Genomic DNA, 19738 nt, shown 5'->3' on the forward strand with positions numbered 1-19738 from the left:
AGGAGAACCATTTTTTTTTTTTAAGTGGCCTTAGTTGTAGCTGAACAGAACCGCAATGGCAGATTCCTGGTCACTTCCTGATTTTTGGTGTACTAGTCGGAGATACTTTTAGCTTTAGAACGAAAGAACCACGGCTTATTAGAGAACAGAGTAACAATTATTCATCCATCCCTTTGGGTCTTGGTCAGTCACGTGTCTACACTGTCTGACACGCCCCCATTCGCCATTTTTAGTGTATCGTGGATGTAAACACATTTGGTTAAACTTGATATTCAGTGTTTTTTTTCTACACAAAAATGTAATGTTTTATGTAATCAGTAATAATCAATTTTCATTACGAAAACACACTAGTAATTTAGGTGTTTACGAAAGGAAGAGAGTCAAGAACACCACAAAAATATCATTGGACATATATTTTATTTTAAATATGACCAATAAGGTTAATTGCCAAGTAGAATACAGGCTCGATATACAATGAGTTTATACAGCTCCTTCCAGACATCATGTGAAACGTTAGAAACCGTACTTGCAAATGTTTCTAAACTTAAACTATAGTTGGGCATTGGTTTGTCAGTGGACAGCAGTGACAGCCTTATCCTGAACTGTGTCTTATAATCCACGCACGCGAATATACACATACATGCACTGACAAACGTGTCATTACAATTTTGCTGTTTACTTTTGTCTTTAAAAAGCATTCACTCTGTAACGCTAATTTAACACGAACAGATTAACCAATTTCTGCACCCTCTGTAGTTAGGCTAGCTTGCTAGCGTAGTTTAATTAATGTGAAAATACTTCAGAAGACAAAAAAATGCATATTCAGTAATAATACAAATACAAAAAAACATCTTGCTTGCCTTTATGAAAATGCCGAGAGCAAACACGCATTAAGGGAGATATCGTGTTGACAGTGATCTCCTTTCCTCTCACCGCTGCGACACAGGCCACCCGACGCCTCTTCGTTATCTCCTCTACCTGCTGTCCGTATCCCCTTTTCCAAGTGGGAAACCGAAAAAATGTCATGCGGTGCTACACCTTTCTGCCATGTCACTTAGTATGACAGCCTTTCACACAGCATAATGGCCCATCTTAAAAAGAATAATGCTACAAGCAAATGCTGCCACTTGAGTTATATACATCCAAAATGGCGATTCGACCCACAATACACTGCGCCTTTAGCGAGTGACGTCACCTGTCAATGACCTACCGAAAAGCTGTAAAAACTATCAATTTATATAGTTTTTGAAGAATGCTTTGCAAATGAGAAAGGATGTGTACTGCTCCTTCTTTAAAGTGTAGTTTGTATATGTTATGCATCTTGCATTATGTTTGTATATTGTTAAAAAAAATTAAAAAACAACTCTAACCATGAAAAAAACACGTAGAAGGGGGAGAATATGCAAATTAACAACTAATTATATTACTGCAAAATAATATCATCAAGTATCTTTTTTTCTATTTTGCAAAGGGGGGGGGGCTCTGGGCTGCAGCCCAGGAAAGCCCGTGCATGATGACGTCAGTGGTTCTAGAATCTACAATATTCGAATGACGCTCACCTATCCTGCGCAGCTATAAAACTTTCATTTGCGTCCTGCTTTGAGAAACGATGGGTGTCAAACGATCACGTTCCGACTCTGACTGTGAATCTCCTCCCAAGAAAAGGAGAGAGAGTACGGAAGGCGATTTGCGGTTTAAAGGGTCCCGCAAAGGTTGGACGACTGGCTTTGATAGTTCATGAAAATTACACATAACTTATTTATTATTAAGAAAGCAATGTAAATCTTTTTAATAAGGCTTGCTGCAAGAACAGATGTAAACAATGTACTGGACCTATAGATTAAACAAATAAATTAAAGCAATAATTAATTCATTAATTGATAAAAATTGCCACTGAATGTTTTGAAAACAAACATGTACCCAAATTGATTCAATATTGTGGCTGCTTTGATTCTGAACCTGAGCCTATTCTGACTGTAGCATGTAATTGGCACACTAAAGATAATACTGAATGAACAGACCAAGTTCAGGGTAGGCATGCAGTAAAGAAATATTAATGCATGGTATTTAAAGTTAGTAGTGAATTTTCAGCAACTGTGGTATGGTATAGAAAATGCTGTGTGGACTCTTTCTGAAGTGTACCTGCTTAATGTTGTAGAACATTTGGAGGACCTGTACCACCAGGGGGAGCTACTGGGAGAGGGTGGTTTTGGAGCCGTGTATGCCGGCACTCGCAAGGCCGATGGCTTCCCAGTAAGTCTCCAAATGGTGAAGTCATGACATGCATAGTTATATCTCTCCAGAGATCCCTTTTATTATACCTGTTAGATGCAGCTGTAAAAGCCTATGTTTTCTCAATATATACTACACTAAATTTGTGATTTTTTTCCCTCTAGGTGGCTATCAAATATGCCCGAAAGGATGACAAGGAGCTAGAACTGGTAAGTGTTTTCATTCATGGAGCTTGGTTTATTTGCAAGAATTTCTGCCTTAATATATGTAATAATATATTTCTGCCCTCCCATTCATAGCCTGGACTTGACGAGCCCATCCCATTGGAAGTGGCGCTAATGATGCTCGTCAGCCATGAGTCATCTTGTGCCAACGTGCTGAAGCTCCTGGACTGGTTCAGTGGCCCAGAAGATTACATTATGATCCTGGAAAGGCCGGATCCATGCCAGGATCTGTACGAATTCTGCTATAGCAAAGGGGGCTACCTCTCAGAAGATGTTACAAGGCACGTGCTGATGCAGGTGCTTCAGGCTTTGCGTCACTGCCAGGACTCAGGCGTCTTCCATCGCGACCTCAAAACAGAGAATCTGTTAATCAGGACGGACACTTTGGAGGTTAAACTAATTGATTTTGGCTGTGGAGACAAATGGAAAGACACCCCCTATGTGGAATATTCAGGTCAGTAAGGGAGGCTAATTAAAAACCTGTCAAACTAACCCCTGTTTTTAACAGCAAGTAGCAGGTAACCTGGACCTGCGATAACTCCCTGCAGTGGAGTTGGATGTGTATTCTTCAGTCCTAACCTAACTCATTGCAGTAAGTCATTTGCCTTGTTGTTTCAGGAACAGAGGACTTTGCTCCCCCAGAGCTGTTCCTGAGTGGGGAGTATCTAGCTGGCCCCACCACGGTCTGGTCTGTAGGTGTCACACTTTACGAGCTAGTGTGCGGTTACTTGCCCTTCCGCAACAAGAGGGCAATCATCTCAGGCTGCCTGATATTCCCCTCATGGGTCTCTCCTGGTGAGCAGCTTACTTTTTGTCCCACGACTAGAGTCTCCTGACAGGGAGTGTTCTTTTTCTGACTAACTCTCTGACCCTGCCAATCTATTCTCCAACAGACTGCTGCAGTCTGATTCGCCAGTGCCTGAGGCGTAAGGTGGCGGATAGGCTGACATTGGAGGAGATTCAGGTCCATCCATGGCTGCAGCAGACGTGACTGCTGACCTGAAGGTCAAACAAGAAATCACAAATATTGTTAACCTTCTGTAATCATGATCATCTTAAATAATGCGCAACTGTCAAATAAAAGATTTACTTTCACAAATGCTCTATATAGGTGTTTCTCATTTGTTCTGATTTCTTGGTAACAGTGGTTAGTTGATGCACAATATCCTGGTTCCCCGAATATCCAAGTCATATCATAATGATTTGACCTGAATTAAGACAATGGTTGGGCCAGAGGGAATCCAGACATCTTGGGGTGATACGTGTTCGATACCTTACTTCGGATTGAGCATGATTGATTGAGAGTCGGAGTCTGTTATATTTTACAAGTAGAAGCTTTGCTGAGCACCACATTCTGTAACAGCTACAATGATTTGCACAACAATGGCTTTGCACCTGCCTTAGAGCCAAGGTCATTCTTGCTGCAAACACCTTCATTCTGTCTCTCATGCTTGGCCTCAATGTCTTAAAGGTTGTGTAAGCTAAAGCTAATGTTGCTATGCATAAGAAACACTAAGTGTTAATAATTCTGTACTTGTCTGGAAAGAGATTATGTTGCATGATTTCGCCACACCAGCCTCTGTTTCTCATTTGGCCAGCACATTTCATCAGAACAATTCTCTGCATAGCTTAGCATTTGCTATATCATGCTGAGCAGAAGGATGTCACACTTCTGCTCCAGCTTGTGGGAGCAGTTCTTCACTGCAGTTCTTCTGGAACCACTCAGATCACACATATTGCCAGAAGAGCACTTACCTTCTGGACCTGTGGGGCACCATTAATGAAAATTCCCTGTCGAATGCACCTTTATGATGATGCTGAAGATGGTGGCGCGCACAGTCGCAGTGGCTTGTGGCTCTTCATGTTTAGTGCTACTTCTTTGTTTGTCGCGCATCTGTGCGTATCCAAAGCGATACAGCCGTCAGGAGGTACTGGCCATGGGCCTCAGCAAGCAACAAAAAATCACAGAGGAGCCTCGCCGCTCTTACAACTTTCCAAACGAGATAGCGAGACCTCCGGGTGCTCTGTGAATTGTTATCGCCACCAGCAGCCGGAGACGTGAGCGTGAGCATAAGCGGGGATGTCGCTCCGGCTTGCTAGCGAGACTGCGGAAAGACCCCCACAAACCACCTCTCCCGAATATGTACATCAGCAACGCGAGATCCATTATCCACAAAATGGACAAGCTGGAAGTTCTTATGGAGGGGAATCGCTACGTTTGCGACTGCTGTGTTTCAATAATATCGAAACCTGGCTTCACCCACTGATCCCCGGACGCAGCCGTACAACTAGAGGGCCGCACCATGCACCGCTGGGACAGAAAGAAAGACTCCATTAAGAACAGAGGAGGCGGTCTGTGCATTCCTGTACATAAACATTGGTCTAAAGATAGTTTAACCATACATACACACTGTTTACGGGACCTGGAGTCCATCTCTATTAAATGCCGTCCTTTTTACTTACCGAGAGAGTTAACAGTCGTGCTAATCACAGTTGTGACTTACTACCCAATGCTAACGTTACCATAGCTCTCTCTTTGTTGTCAGACACCATTAATAAGCTACAACAGGCTCAGCCTGATGGCGTACACATCATAGCTGGTGACTTTAATCAGGCAAACTTAAAGTCCGTTCTGCCTAAGCTCTGTCAGCATGTAAAGTACCCGACCAGAGGGGAGAACATATTAGATCATGTTTATACAAACATTAAGATTGATTAAGACCAACATCACATGGCCCGAAGAAGTACTTTCTCAGCTCCTCAGCAGGGTGAACCCCAGGAAAGCCACTGGACCTGATGGTGTTCCCAGGAAAGTACTCAGAGCCTGTGCTGACCAGCTCTCACAGGTCTTCACCATCATCTTCAATCTATCTCTGACACATGCCACCATCTCAGGCTGTGTGAAATCGGCCACCATCATCCCGGTACCCAAAAAATCAGTCACACACAGTCTAAATGACTTCCGACCAGTCGCACTAACACCCATCATCAGTGTTTAGAGGGGCTGGTCCTAAACCACATCAAAACCCACCTCCCTGCATCTTTTGACCCCTATCAGTTTGCCTGCAGAACGAACAGGTCAACTGAGGATGCCATAGCGATCGCCCTTCACATCGTACTGAGCCACCTAGACCATCGGGAGAGCTACAGAATGCTCTTCATCGACCTCAGCTCTACCTTTAATACCATCATCCCCGACATCCTGATCCCTAAATTGCACAACCTGGGACTCCCCCCACTCACCCCAGATAGTAAGACTTGGACCCCATCTCTCCTCCACCCGGGCACTGAGTACAGGCTCCCCACAAGGCTGTGTGCTAAGCCCACTACTCTACACCCTGTACACCTTCCCGGATCCACTTCCCCTCCACATCAAGGGCGACTGCGTGGAGAGGGTCCAGACCTTTACCTTCCTGGGCACCACAATCTCTTCTGACCTCTCCTGGACTGAAAACATCACAGTTGCCATCAAGAAAGCCCAGCAGCATCTGCATTTCCTGAGAGTGCTCAGGAAGAACAACATCAGTGAGAAGCTGCTGGTGACCTTCTACTGCTCCACCATTGAGAGCATTCTAACATAGAGCATTCTAACATACTGTATCACAGTATGACTTTCCCGCTGCACTAAGGCAGACTGGAGGAGAAAGATCAAGACAGCGCAGAAAATCATCGGCTGCCCCCAATTTAGCATTTCCAACTAGCCTCAGCATGTTTATGGACTGTGGGGGGAAACCGGAGTACCCGGAGGAAACCCCACAATGACATGGGGAGAACATGCAAACTCCACACACATGTAATCCAGGGGGAGACTCGAACCCGGGTCCCAGAGGTGTGAGGCAACAGTGCTAACCACTGCACCACCATGCCACCTCCTATGTAATAACCGATTAACATATTAAAAATTCAGTAACAAAAAAACCTATACAGTGTTATCTCAGTATTTGAACTCATTAGAACTCAAATTTCTTAAAAATCGAACAAACCAGTTAAAAAAAATTACCTAGAACTCAATCTGAATCTCAGAAGTCAAACTGTGAATGCCGACCTAAAATAACTTGTACGCATGGGGAAATGAGTCACACAGCACGCCTCTCAGCGGAAACAAAGGGTAACGCTTCAGTCTCAGCCTTGCATGCGCTGTGATAGAATCGTTTGTTGGTGATAGTGCTTTTTTATTGAAAATATCAGGTAATACACTGAACTTTATATCATTTTGGTAGCCATTGCTCACCAAAAAGTTACGCAATAGTTGTACAAATGTTACAACCTAAAAGTTTGCGATTTACGAACAAATTAACGAATACGGAGAAATAATACAAATAAACAATGAACCTTCAGTCATTATGGAAGGAATAACCCCCTCTTCTCCCCCCGGAAAAAAATCCTCTAGCTTCGAATATTGTCAGGGGCCGCGGTTAAGGTGCGGTAAGCGAACGGGCAGCAAAGCGGACAGGAAGCAGGTAAGGAGACGAAAGTCGGGGAAAACGGGTATTTATTAAGGCTGTGGGGAGAGCGGGACAGAACACTAGTACTCACACCGACTAACATTAAGGCTGTGGGGAGAGCGGGACAGAACACTAGTACTCACACCGACTAACATTAAGGCTGTGGGGAGAGCGGGACAGAACACTAGTACTCACACCGACTAACATTAAGGCTGGGGGGAGAGCGGGACAGAACACTAGTACTCACACCGACTAACATTAAGGCTGTGGGGAGAGCGGGACAGAACACTAGTACTCACACCGACTAACATTAAGGCTGTGGGGAGCACGGGACAGAACACTAGTACTCACACCGACTAACATTAAGGCTGTGGGGAGAGCGGGACAGAACACTAGTACTCACACCGACTAACATTAAGGCTGTGGGGAGCACGGGACAGAACACTAGTACTCACACCGACTAACATTAAGGCTGTGGGGAGAGCGGGACAGAACACTAGTACTCACACCGACTAACATTAAGGCTGGGGGGAGAGCGGGACAGAACACTAGTACTCACACCGACTAACATTAAGGCTGTGGGGAGAGCGGGACAGAACACTAGTACTCACACCGACTAACATTAAGGCTGTGGGGAGAGCGGGACAGAACACTAGTACTCACACCGACTAACATTAAGGCTGGGGGGAGCACGGGACAGAACACTAGTACTCACACCGACTAACATTAAGGCCGTGGGGAGCACGGGACAGAACACTAGTACTCACACCGACTAACATTAAGGCTGTGGGGAGAGCGGGACAGAACACTAGTACTCACACCGACTAACATTAAGGCTGGGGGGAGCACGGGACAGAACACTAGTACTCACACCGACTAACATTAAGGCTGGGGGGAGCACGGGACAGAACACTAGTACTCACACCGACTAACATTAAGGCTGTGGGGAGCACGGGACAGAACACTAGTACTCACACCGACTAACATTAAGGCTGTGGGGAGAGCGGGACAGAACACTAGTACTCACACCGACTAACATTAAGGCTGTGGGGAGCACGGGACAGAACACTAGTACTCACACCGACTAACATTAAGGCTGGGGGGAGCACGGGACAGAACACTAGTACTCACACCGACTAACATTAAGGCTGGGGGGAGCACGGGACAGAACACTAGTACTCACACCGACTAACATTAAGGCTGTGGGGAGAGCGGGACAGAACACTAGTACTCACACCGACTAACATTAAGGCTGTGGGGAGAGCGGGACAGAACACTAGTACTCACACCGACTAACATTAAGGCTGTGGGGAGCACGGGACAGAACACTAGTACTCACACCGACTAACATTAAGGCTGGGGGGAGCACGGGACAGAACACTAGTACTCACACCGACTAACATTAAGGCTGTGGGGAGCACGGGACAGAACACTAGTACTCACACCGACTAACATTAAGGCTGTGGGGAGCACGGGACAGAACACTAGTACTCACACCGACTAACATTAAGGCTGTGGGGAGCACGGGACAGAACACTAGTACTCACACCGACTAACATTAAGGCTGGGGGGAGCACGGGACAAAACACTAGTACTCACACCGACTAACATCAATCGACGGATGAAAACTAAGGCAAGACATGGACTGAAATAGACAAGGCTGGGCGAAAATAATCGGACACAGCTGGGCAAGATCAGGGAAGCACACGTGGATAATCAGGGGGTGTGGCACACACGAGGATCGGACGAGCCGGGCATGACAAATATGCAGATTAAGTCTTGGACAAGGTAAGTGTATTTTTCTAATTTTTTTTATTACTACTGTAAGTGTTATTTGTGCATCTTTTTTCTCATATTGTACACTCAATGTTTCTTTCTCATTTCTTTAAATGTTTTGCTTTTGTTCCTACAATAAATACAAACCCTTAGTATGACTCAAGGTAGTAGTGCTGTGTCTGGGTTTATCAAAAAGGTGACATTGGCTTGTTTTTAACTTGTTTGGATAGATTTATTTTCTTACTTTACAAATTACTGCTTTGATAAATGTGCTTAGATGTGTTTAGTATATGCTCTTCTTGTTTTATCCTGTTCATTTTGTGCTCAAATGCAAAAAAAAACAAAAAACATATTTAGGTGTAAATTTTTGGGTCTGGGAACGAATTCATTGGTTTTCCATAATTACTTATGTCATAATGTCCAGAAAATTTGGTCTTTGGTTTTTGAGTTATTGCTGAGATATCATTACTCATCTGAAGTGTGTATCAAAACCACAATTCCTGACAATGCTGTTAGCAGTAGCAGAATAGCAGTTAGTGATCAATGCATGGTACGGGATTATCTTTTTTCATGACGGCTACTATTGCCAGAACTAGCTCTGGAAATATAATTTAAATTGCTAAGTTTTAAATGACTATTAAAAATGAATAAAATGACAATGTTGCCAAAGTAACTGAAAAAAAGAGAATTAGGCCTACAGTAAAAGAGCTTTCTTCAGGGTCTGCGGAACTTACTGCAGGCAGCTATCGCGAAGCGAGGTCACACAGTATTCAAAACAATCTCTTCTTGCCTAAGACATAACAGACCCAATATGCCTCCCCTCCCGGGCTACCAATGTACAATTTTACTTCCACAAATGCATAAGTTACATACAAGCAGTACTGTTTAAAGGGAACGTGGGAATGTAATAAACAATTGCTATGCTCTCAATTTATAGTCTATCAGAGCCTTTGATGCAGCTATTGTGTCTTTGCTTGAAATTGTGAAAATGTCCACCCTGTTGCTGTCACAGATTCAACTACTAAATGCACATCCTGATGATCTGTAACAAGTCTATCAGGATGGCATGGGAATGAATAGGATGGAGATGTTCCATAAGGATGTATAAAGCTCAGTCTCAGCTTTCCAGTGCTGGGCATAGCTTCTTCTACACATCCTAGCCACCAATCATCATCATATGCAGCCGCAACGTAACCTTTGGTGCTTGTAAAGTCGAGTGAATCCGTAAGTGTGCACTTACACTGGACTGATTTGCACACCTCTGATGAATGCAGGGCATTTATTAGCCATATTTACTAGCCATGTGGGCCTTTTCAGTGGTGTGGCAAGTACAGGTGTCTGCAATGACATTAATGAAGCTTCCATTAAATTCCATTGTAGCATATTTGTAACTGTCACGACCACGGCGGAGGTAAGCGGTGATCGTGTGGGTTGGCTGGTACAGAGCAGGCAAACAGGCAGGTATCGGGGCGAAGCTGGGGTTTATTGTGGAACGGGGACTTGGAACAGGAAACAAGACTACCATCACCAAACCACAACTAACTACAATGACGGACAAGGGGAACAGGTCAGACCAGGACTTAAATACACAAAGACTAATCAAAGGAAGCGGACACAGCAGGAGACGATCAGGGTAGTACACGTGGGTAATCAGGGGGCGTGGCACACACGAGGAGCGGACGAGCCGGGCATGACAGAATCCTTAACTAATGCTGTTACTTACACCTGTGCTTGTTATACTATTCCATGTCAGTTTGGCTGCCATTAAAAAGGCCCATTAGTGATATGAAACCATGTGACGCTACGTTTACGTCATGATATCTCAGCAACACCTTAAAAACCAAAGGCCAGATTTTCTGGAGATGTTCATGACATTATGATCTAGCTTTAGTAAAAATGTATCAATTTTGAAAAAGAGATTTTTTTTTTTGTTATTGAATTTTACTACTTTAATCAGTTATTACATAGTAATTATTCATATGGGGATGGCATATAATTTGGTCAATCTATAGAGCTGGACAAGGTAAATATAGCCAGTCAAAGTCATAGCCCCCCCTCCCCCCCAAAAAAAATAAGTTAAAACTTTGTTTGCTTAAATCTCCCCCAATATTGATCCCAGACACGTCCAATTTCAGTTTCATGAGTTACTCATGTGACCAAATCAGCTGCCAAGTTTCGTTAAAATCCATGATGATGAGGTCCGAAAGTGTGATGATTTGACATGGTGCCCCATCCTGCAGCTGAATCAATGTTGGGAGACGATCCTGGCGCTTGCTGGAGTTTCTGCTTGGTTTTGTAAATGGACGGCACCCAGTGGCAAGTCATTGGTACTATTGGTACTATTGGTACAGAGAGAAGCAGATGAGCCCCTCTGTCCTGTCTGGTGACTGTGTGTGGATCCCCCTACAAAAGCACATTTCTGTATATGAGTCAACTATCTCCTATTACTGTGCCTTTGTTTCCTCGTCTGCACACAGACTACACACGACTGAACCACATTTCTTAGGATATCCTAAGATGGCGGCGCGTGCACACACAGCGGCTCAGCACTCCGTAAAGCGCTTCCCGTTCTTAGGTATTTTATGGTGTTTGTGGGGACGTGGCTCGGTTCGACAATCCCGGAGGAGGCTATCCAGCTACCCGGACGCACTATACACGCGCCAACAGGGCGATCGACTCCGGTAAGAGCAGAGGAGGTGGACTGTGTGTGTACACAAATAACAGCTGGTGCACAGACGCTAAAATCACTGACACTCATTGCTCCCTGGACTTGGAGTATTGGATTGTAAAGTGTCGCCCCTTTTACCTACCAAGGGAATACTCGGTTGTTATGATCGCTGCTGTTAATACCCCCCCTCAAGCTAACACTGCTATAGCTCTGGGCTACTTGCTAACTCCTATTAGAAAGCAACAGAGTGCCCATCTGCCAGGGGTGCGTATAATAGCAGGTGATTTTAACCAAAGCGAATCTGAAGACTGTACCAGCATGTTCAGTGTCCTACAAGAGGAGCTGACACTGCAGACCATGTGTACAGTAATATCAAGCAGGGTTTTACAGTATCAGCTTTCCCTCATTTGGGCCAGTCTGACCACATCTCCCTGTATGTAACTCCAGCATATAGACCACTCATTAACATGGTGAAACCAGCTCCTAGAGTAAGACGAGGGTGGCCAGAGGGAGCATCTGCACAGCTGCAGGATTGTTTTGACCACACTGACTGGTCCATAATCGAGGATGCTAACATCGGCACCTACACCTCCACTGTTCTTCACTATATAAAATACTGCATGGTCATTGTCACCAGCACAAAACAAATTTGTATCTTTCCCAACAACAAGCCATGGATGACCAAAGATGTTCGTCTTCTGCTAAAGATCCGTAACATGGCCTTTAGGTCGGGTGACGCACAACAATACAGCATTGCCAGGTCGGAGCTGAGGAGGGGCGTCAGAGACGCAAAGGCGACCTATAGAAGGCGGATTGAGAGCCGCTTCTGCAGCTCCGATCCCAGACGTGGATGGCAAGGGATACGGCACATCACAGACCAAAACAGCAGTATCAACTTATCTACCAGCAACAGTGTTCCTTTGGCCGAAGAGCTCGATCACTTCTTCGGCCACCATGAGAGGGTGGCTACAGAGACTGTTACGGCCCCAGCAGCAGCCATTAACAGGCAGGAGCTCATCCTGCAGAGTACTGATGTAGAACGGACACTTCGCAGTGTCAACATACGGAAAGCAGCTGGTCCTGATGGCGTCCCAGGGCGGGTGCTAAGAGACTGTGCCTGGGAGCTGGCTGGGGTTTTCACAAACACCTTTAATACATCTCTGTCACTGTGCTCTGTTCCTGCCTGTTTAAAAACCTGTACAGTAGTGCCATTATCAAAACAGACCATAATAACATCTTTTTTTTTTTTTTCATTTTCGCCCTCCACCCCTTCCGGGGTATGGGCCGCCAAAGGTAGATCTCCAGAGGTTTCTGTCCTGGGCCATTCTTTCTAGTTGACTCCAGGTGTAGCCCATCCTTGTCATTTCTGCCTCGAGGTCTCGTCTCCAGGTGTTTCTTGGACGGCCTCTCTTCCGCTTGCCTTGGGGGTTTCATCTGAGAGCCTGTCTGGTGATGTTGGTTTGTGGTTTGTGGAGGGTATGCCCTATCCATCCCCATCTTCTCTTCCAGATTTCTGCTTCTACTGAAGGTTGGTAGGTCTTTTCCCATAGGTTGGTGTTACTGATGGTGTCTGGCCAGCGGATGTGGAGAATCTTTCTGAGACAGGTGTTGATGAACGTCTGAATTCTTCGGATGTTGGTTTTGGTTTCCTCCAGGTTTCGGCCCCGTACAACAATACTGACTTCACATTGGAATTGAACAGACGGATCTTGGTGGTCAAGGTCAGTTCTCTGGAAGCCCAGATGTTCTTGAGCTCGATGAAGGCGGCTCTTGCTTTGCCGATCCTTGCCTTGACGTCTGTATCTGTTCCACCCTGCTGGTCGATGATGCTGCCCAGGTAGGTGAAGGACTGTACCTCCTCCAGGGAACTTCCATTCACCGTGACTGAGTTGTTGCTGTTGGAGTTGGTCTTAAGAATCTTGGTCTTCTCCGTGTGGATGTTGAGTCCAACCTGTGATGATGTGGTTGCCAGCACATTGATCTTCTCTTCCATCTGCTGCTGACTGTGGGAGAGAAGAGCGAGATCGTCTGCAAAGTCTAGGTCTTCCAATTGGCTCCACAAGGTCCACTGGATTCCATTTCTGCATTCACTGGTGGATGTCTTCATGATCCAGTTGATAGCGATGAGGAAGAGGAACGGGGATAACAAGCACCCCTGTCGGACTCCTGTCTTCACTTGGAAAGTGAAGAAAACAAAGGAACTCATCATTGATTTTAATAGGAAAAGGGTGGATCACCAGCCTCTGGTGATAAATGGGGAAGTTGTGGAGAGGGTGTCAACATTCAGGTTCCTGGGCACATACATATCGGAGGACCTCACCTGGACAAATAGCACAAATTGCTTAATCGGGAAGGTGCAGCAAAGACGTACAGTTCTCAGGAGAATCAACCTGCCACAACATCTGCCGGTGTCCTTCGATCACTGCTCCATTGAGAATAATAATAATAATAATAATAATAATAAATTGTATTTGTATTGCACTTTATATTCTAGCAATTATATTCAGGCTGATACAGTTTGTAAAAACCCTGTAGCTTTGAGCTTAAGGACTTCTGGAAATCTAATAATTCAATGAATCTAAATGGTGGTGAGTTATTTGTGTTCTCTACCGTGAACACCCGTGTACAATAATCATTAAATTCATTTACTATATTAATTTCATTTTCAATTATAAAGCCCTTACTATCCTGTAGATGAGTGATTTCAGCTTTTAGAGCTTTTTTGGAGATAAAACATTGGAAGAAACTTTTAATGTCATTCTTAGCTTTCAGTCTCATACCATTAAAGTTTGCCTTCCTCACAATATACTTTTTTCTTTTGGATTTTGCTCTTCTGACACGAAAATTAGCCTGAAATTTAACCATGTTATGATCATTACTGTCCAGTGGTTCTAAAACCTCCAATCCTGTCCTGGTTATTAAAGAGAACAAGATCAAGAATGGCATCTCCCCTGGTAGGGATGTTAACAAACTGAGTAAAAAAACAATCCTGTACCACTTCCACCATCTCCAGTTCATTTACAGAAGAGCCAGAGACTGTGTCCCACTGTATCCCTGGTAAATTAAAATCACCCATAACCACCACATCATTTTTATTACTCATAATCCTGATGTCGTCATACAACATTCTGCTTTCCTCTGCAGCTACATTAGGTGTCTATAACAAACACTGACAATTAGGCCATTTGAGTCTTTAGCATCTATTTTAGCATCTGTCATTTCCGTACTGGGCATCTTCCCAGTGGGCTGAGGGCTACGGGGACCTTCAGAATTCATTATGCCCCCCCGCTCCCCATTATGTACTGGGGATTCCAAAGTGGGGGGGGGGTGGGTTTTAGTCCCACCTAAGATGACTCCTTTTCTTTATCATATTGATTGTTGCGATGAACCAAGGCAGTAGAAAGTGTAACAGGAAGCTTCATCACCAAACCAGGTCTGAGGCTTAGAACGGCCATGTCTTCTGCTGGGTCTCACTTTGTCTATGGCCAACAGCTTTTACCTGCTTGTCATGCTTACATTAGGCATCGCTTGAGGAAGGCTCATGCTGCACCTCACGGGGGCTTTATAACCTAGGGGTCTCTGAAAAGAAGCACTAAGTACCATTATGTGTGTCCAGAGCCCCTTTGCTGTTTAAAGTGGACACACTAAGAAAAAACTCACACAGCCCCAACTATGCAGCAGAGTGGCGCAGAGGAAGTGTGCTGGGCCCATAACCCAGAGGTCAATGGATTGAAACCATTCTCTGCTATGTTGTCTGTCTTTTCTTATGCCAAGTTTAAGTGCTTCACAGCAAATAGCTGATCTTTCCTTCATTAAGGCTCTTATCCCCTAGTGTTCAGAGGTTTTCAAAGGGGGGTGTTTTGCCCCCCCCCTTTCATCAGCTCTTCTTTGAAACTCTGCTTCTAAGGTCAGCATCCCAGACACCTTTTCACTGATGCTGATGACACTGATAGAGATGGTGAAACATGGCACCAAGATAGAAGAATGAGTGAAGTACCAAGTACTCTAAAGTGTGTTATGATACCCTTTGCTCTTTAAAGTAGAAACACTGAGGAAAGACTCAGCTGGTCATTGTTCTACTACCTGCAAGCCGATCATTAGTGCATCTCCAGCCAACCGCCTCTGCTGTTTTACAAAATTCACAGCTAATCAGCTCAAAAATTTGTCAGACTTTTTCCATTTTCTGTTGGCATTTAAACCCCTGACCGCTAGATGGCAGTGATGTAATCTATCTTCAGCCATCTGACTCATCCACTCCAACGTAAACAAAGCCAAAAACCAAAATGGCAGTGCATGCAGGCACAGCGGCCCGGAGCTTTTCAATGCTACGCTTTTGTTGTGTAATATCTGACAATGTGCTACTGGTTTCTTTGCTTCTAGCACCAGAATTTTTTCTTTATTTTTATTCTTTTTTATTTTTGGTGTATGTATCTTTAGCTTTTTAATGTATTTTATCTGTATTTATACTCTGTAAGTGTTAGTCTGTAGTTTTATGCTTACTATGGCGTCTACAGGCTTGCTCCAAATGACATCTCAATGTATTTTCACAGTGACAATAAAAGCATCTCACCTTATCCAAGGTTGGAGGTTGGATAAGGGCGCACCGCTAAAGTTTAGCTTTAGCAAACCTAGCAAAGAGTGCTTCATTACAGGATGCAAGACGGCCAGGCCCACGGGCAGCCTGGCCCACTCATTTCTGATTGGTCAGAAATTACACTGTCTCTCAGATCTGATTCATGACTATTTCCTCTATGTATTTCTGCATCGTCGTGCTCCGTGAAAATTAGCAACAATTTTGTACCAAATTCAATACAGGAGAGACTTCATGCTAATCTGTAGAAAATAATCTGAATAACCTATCAAGTCAAGAGCTTCAGGATGAATGATCTAAATAAAAAGGTAAAAGTGAAAGATTTTGCCTGACTTTCTCCAGCTTTGTCTGAAACATCATCTCTATCTTACAGAGGTGTTAAATACCGTTATATCATTATGGAAGGTTTACTGTTGATCACTTGAGATTACAGTCTTCATGTGCGTCTTTTTATTCATATAAACCCTCGTCTTTAATGTATAAGAGCAGGGTATCCGCAGATTCTTAAAAAATGTTACACTGGATTTTCCAAAATTAAGGCCTTAAATATTTTTTAAAATGACTAGTAGTCCTTAAATCCAGAGTTCAAAGGTCTTAAAATACCACATTCCCAGTAAACAAGATTGCTATATGTTTTTCTGGTAATCTATAAAGAATTTGTTGAATTTCTAATTGGTGTTTTGCATTTTTGTGTATGAGATCGGAATGAGCGGAACCGCCAACATTTCCGGTTGTGTTTGTGGGAGGGGCGCTATTTCAGGGACGCACATTAGCAGTTTGTTGCTAGTGGACATGTCATTCATGGAGAAGTGCAAGTTTAACGTTAACTGGGTTGGATAATCCCACATTTGCGACATGGTTAAAAGCAGTTCCAGGTAATAGCTATGAGACCCCCTGTATGCTGTGCAAGAAGCTTTTTAAACTTGGTTCAGTGGGAGTTAAAGCTGTAGAGTCACATATGCACAGCGTGAAGCACAAAGCTGCTGCCATAACCCGCCAACAGACGCCTGCCATTTCTCACTTCTGTTCCGTCTCAACAGTTTCTCAGACTTCAGCTCCATCTCCGAACCCAGCAGCGACCGCCACATCAGTTACAGTGACAGACCTCAGGACTACCTTTGGGTCCAGCGCTACCCTCCAGGCAGAGGTACTGTGGTGCCTGCACAGCGTAACAAGACACCAATCCTACAGCGCTAATGAGGGAGTTGGGGATATGTTTCTGTGTGTCCATTCATTCCTACATAGAGTTTTAATCCCGTTTACATGAAAAGCTGTAGTTATATTGCCCCTGACAATTCCAAATTTCTATTTGCAGCAAACTGACAACCCGAATAAGCCCAGGACACTGGAAAATACTTGAACAACGTGGTAAAGTGGGTTTCAGTTTTTTATGTTGTTACATTTGTATGTTTCCCGACTAGGAAATCGCAATAAACTTCACGTGTGGTAAAGACAAAACAGCCTATTTCACAAGATTTGATTTGGCTCCTGACATCATTAAACTCAGTGCCAGTTTTACTTTGATGTTTGATGAGACCCTCAACCAAACAACTAAAACCAAGCAACTGGACCTGCATGCTTGTTACTGGAGAGAGAATCAAGTCCAGTCCAGATAGCTGGGATCCCAATTCATGGGTCATAGAACACCCAAGGATTTACTACACCACTTTAAAGTAAGTTATAAGCCAACACTAATATCTAAATCTAAATACCTGTAGTCCAACTATAACTGTTTTGTTTTGAAATGATGCATTATTATTATTCTTGCATTCGTGTTGGAATCTGTAACAGAGAACACATTTTATTTTTCAACTGGAAAATGTGTAAATCTAAAAAAAACAACACATTTTTGAAAATTTCACAATAATAAAATACGACTTTCCGTGCAGCAATTCTAAGTTTTACTTGTTGTGATAGATGATTACCTAGTCTATATATGCTTGATAAATGACACTCAGTTTTTCATCAGCTGCTTTCAGTCTCCATGGATGGACCAAATGTAAACTGGAAGTTTTTAGAACTGCTTCATGAAGAACAGCGTGAGCAGTGTGAGGGCACTCAGCTGATTGTGGTTGGGAGCTGTGGCCTTCAAACCCCATATAATGCCAGCAAATGTGGTTTCTCCATATGGCAGCTAGAGGAAGTTTGAAAGCCATTTGTATTCTCTTCCATAGTGTGCCAGCAAGGAGAGAGGACTTCACTGTTTTTACTAAATCTGCAAAATTTCCACTTGCATCCTGTAGCCACCGATGGCTTAAACTTACCAGTAGCAGAGAGCCCTGGAGGTGTGGCCGTCTCTGACCAGGTACCTGGATGCAGTCAGAATGAGGAAGCTACCAAATCCAGGAACTGCATCGTTTGACACCCTTGAAGCTGCTCAGACAGACCCCTCATCTTCGCAAAGCTACATTTCTACATTTCTGCCATCACCAGGACCTTCACTCCTTTCTTGACAAGATATCAAACTGATGAACCAGTGATGCCATTCTTAGCCACAGACTTGGCTGAGTTGATGAAGGTAATATCCTAGCATTGGACAGGTTGATGTTACAAATTTATTTCAGTGTGTGTACATTTCTCCCTGAACATAATCAGTCCTCAGGTTAGTGTTTTACCTTTTATCTGATTAATATGAATGATTTATTAATTATATACAGATACTCACACCCACACATCCATCCATCCATCCATTTTCCAAACCGCTTATCCTACTGGGTCGCGGGGGGTCCGGAGCCTATCCCGGATGCAATGGGCACGAGGCAAGGAACAACCCAGGATGGGGGGCCAGCCCATCGCAGGGCACACTCACACACCATTCACTCAAACATGCACTCCTACGGGCAATTTAGCAACTCCAATTAGCCTCAGCATGTCTTTGGACTGTGGGGGGAAACCAGAGTACCTGGAGGAAACCCCATTACGACATGGGGAGAACATGCAAACTCCACACACATATAACTCAAGCGGAGACTCGAACCCGGGTCCCAGTGGTGCGAGGCAACAGTGCCAACGACATGGGGAGAACATGCAAACTCCACACACATATAACCCAGGCGGAGACTCGAACCCGGGTCCCTGTGGTGCGAGACAACAGTGCCAACGACATGGGGAGAACATGCAAACTCCACACACATATAACTCAGGCGGAGACTCGAACCCGGGTCCCTGTGGTGCGAGGCAACAGTGCCAACGACATGGGGAGAACATGCAAACTCCACACCTGATGAACCAGTGATGCCATTCTAAACTCCTGCACCACCATGCCACCCCAGACTTTAACTTGATTTATTTAAAATATTTCCTAGAATTGCGTATACTAAATTCAACCCAAAAAGCGAGTGCAAATTATTACATCATTTAATTTGAGTAAATTCTACAGTTTATTTATTTGCAGTTTACGTACTGAATCACAGTGCATTGCAGCATTTTATCGGCAAGGTTCTCATAAATATTGCCCTACTTTCTACAGTATTGTACTATTTTACTGATAAACAGTGTTACTGTGATAATTTCACTGTTTATTACAGCAGGGGTACAGATTGGACCCACAACCCAGGAGGTGTGAGGCTACAGTAGGAGTAATGGGCCACTATTGATACTGTGAGAAATGATGTATTTTTAATCATACACTATAACCGATGTGCCGCTACACTGCTTGTGTATGCTCTGCACCTTGCCTTTCTCCCTTACTTGTCTTTCTTGTTCTCCACACCTTGTGAGCTTCAACATGAGCTGATTGATTGTTTTTCATAAGGCCCCAGGTTAGTTAGGTTCAGTCTCCTGGAAAATCACTAGAATGTGT

The 19738-nt window shown here is 44.1% G+C and overlaps 1 protein-coding gene across 1 annotated transcript; it reads left to right on the forward strand.

Annotated features, from left to right (window-relative positions):
• The first annotated feature begins 1549 nt into the window (after window positions 1-1549).
• Window positions 1550-3307, forward strand: LOC125722189 (serine/threonine-protein kinase pim-1-like). Its single transcript, XM_048998374.1, has 5 exons — window positions 1550-1712; window positions 2159-2253; window positions 2397-2441; window positions 2532-2910; window positions 3075-3307. The coding sequence occupies exons 1-5, from the start codon at window positions 1610-1612 to the stop codon at window positions 3290-3292; spliced, it is 840 nt and encodes a 279-aa protein (XP_048854331.1). The 5' UTR covers window positions 1550-1609; the 3' UTR covers window positions 3293-3307.
• The last annotated feature ends 16431 nt before the right edge of the window (window positions 3308-19738 follow it).

This window comes from Brienomyrus brachyistius, unplaced genomic scaffold (assembly GCF_023856365.1).
Source record: "Brienomyrus brachyistius isolate T26 unplaced genomic scaffold, BBRACH_0.4 scaffold37, whole genome shotgun sequence".
Classification (NCBI taxonomy): Eukaryota; Metazoa; Chordata; class Actinopteri; order Osteoglossiformes; family Mormyridae; genus Brienomyrus; species Brienomyrus brachyistius.